At 82.0% G+C, this 250-nt stretch overlaps 1 protein-coding gene across 1 annotated transcript; it reads right to left on the reverse strand.

Annotated features, from left to right (window-relative positions):
* Window positions 1-6: 6 nt before the first annotated feature.
* On the reverse strand, window positions 7-245 carry LOC120497863 (ryanodine receptor 1-like; the record flags this gene model as incomplete). The annotated part of the gene is made up of 1 exon (XM_039699825.1): window positions 7-245. A coding segment is annotated over one exon (239 nt), but the record flags the coding sequence as incomplete, so codon positions are not given.
* Window positions 246-250: the final 5 nt, after the last annotated feature.

Here is a 250-nt window from a genome sequence, read left to right on the forward strand (position 1 = left end):
GGCGGCGCCTCCAGCTGCGCCTCGGGGGGCTGCTCGGGCTCCGGGGGTCCCCCCTCGTCGCCCGCCCCGGCCTCGCCCCCGCCCACGGCGTCCTGCGTGGGGTCGGGCATGGAGCCCAGCACCTCGATGACCCCCAGGCGCTGCGCCCCCTCCACCAGCCCCCCGCCGAAGAGCGAGCTCCAGGCCAGGCGCCCCACGGCCCCCAGCACCCCCAGCCCGCCCAGCAGCCCCCCCAGCGCCACGCGCCCCG

Source organism: Passer montanus, unplaced genomic scaffold, assembly GCF_014805655.1.
Source record: "Passer montanus isolate IOZ18808 unplaced genomic scaffold, ASM1480565v1 scaffold13915, whole genome shotgun sequence".
Lineage (NCBI taxonomy): Eukaryota > Metazoa > Chordata > Aves > Passeriformes > Passeridae > Passer > Passer montanus.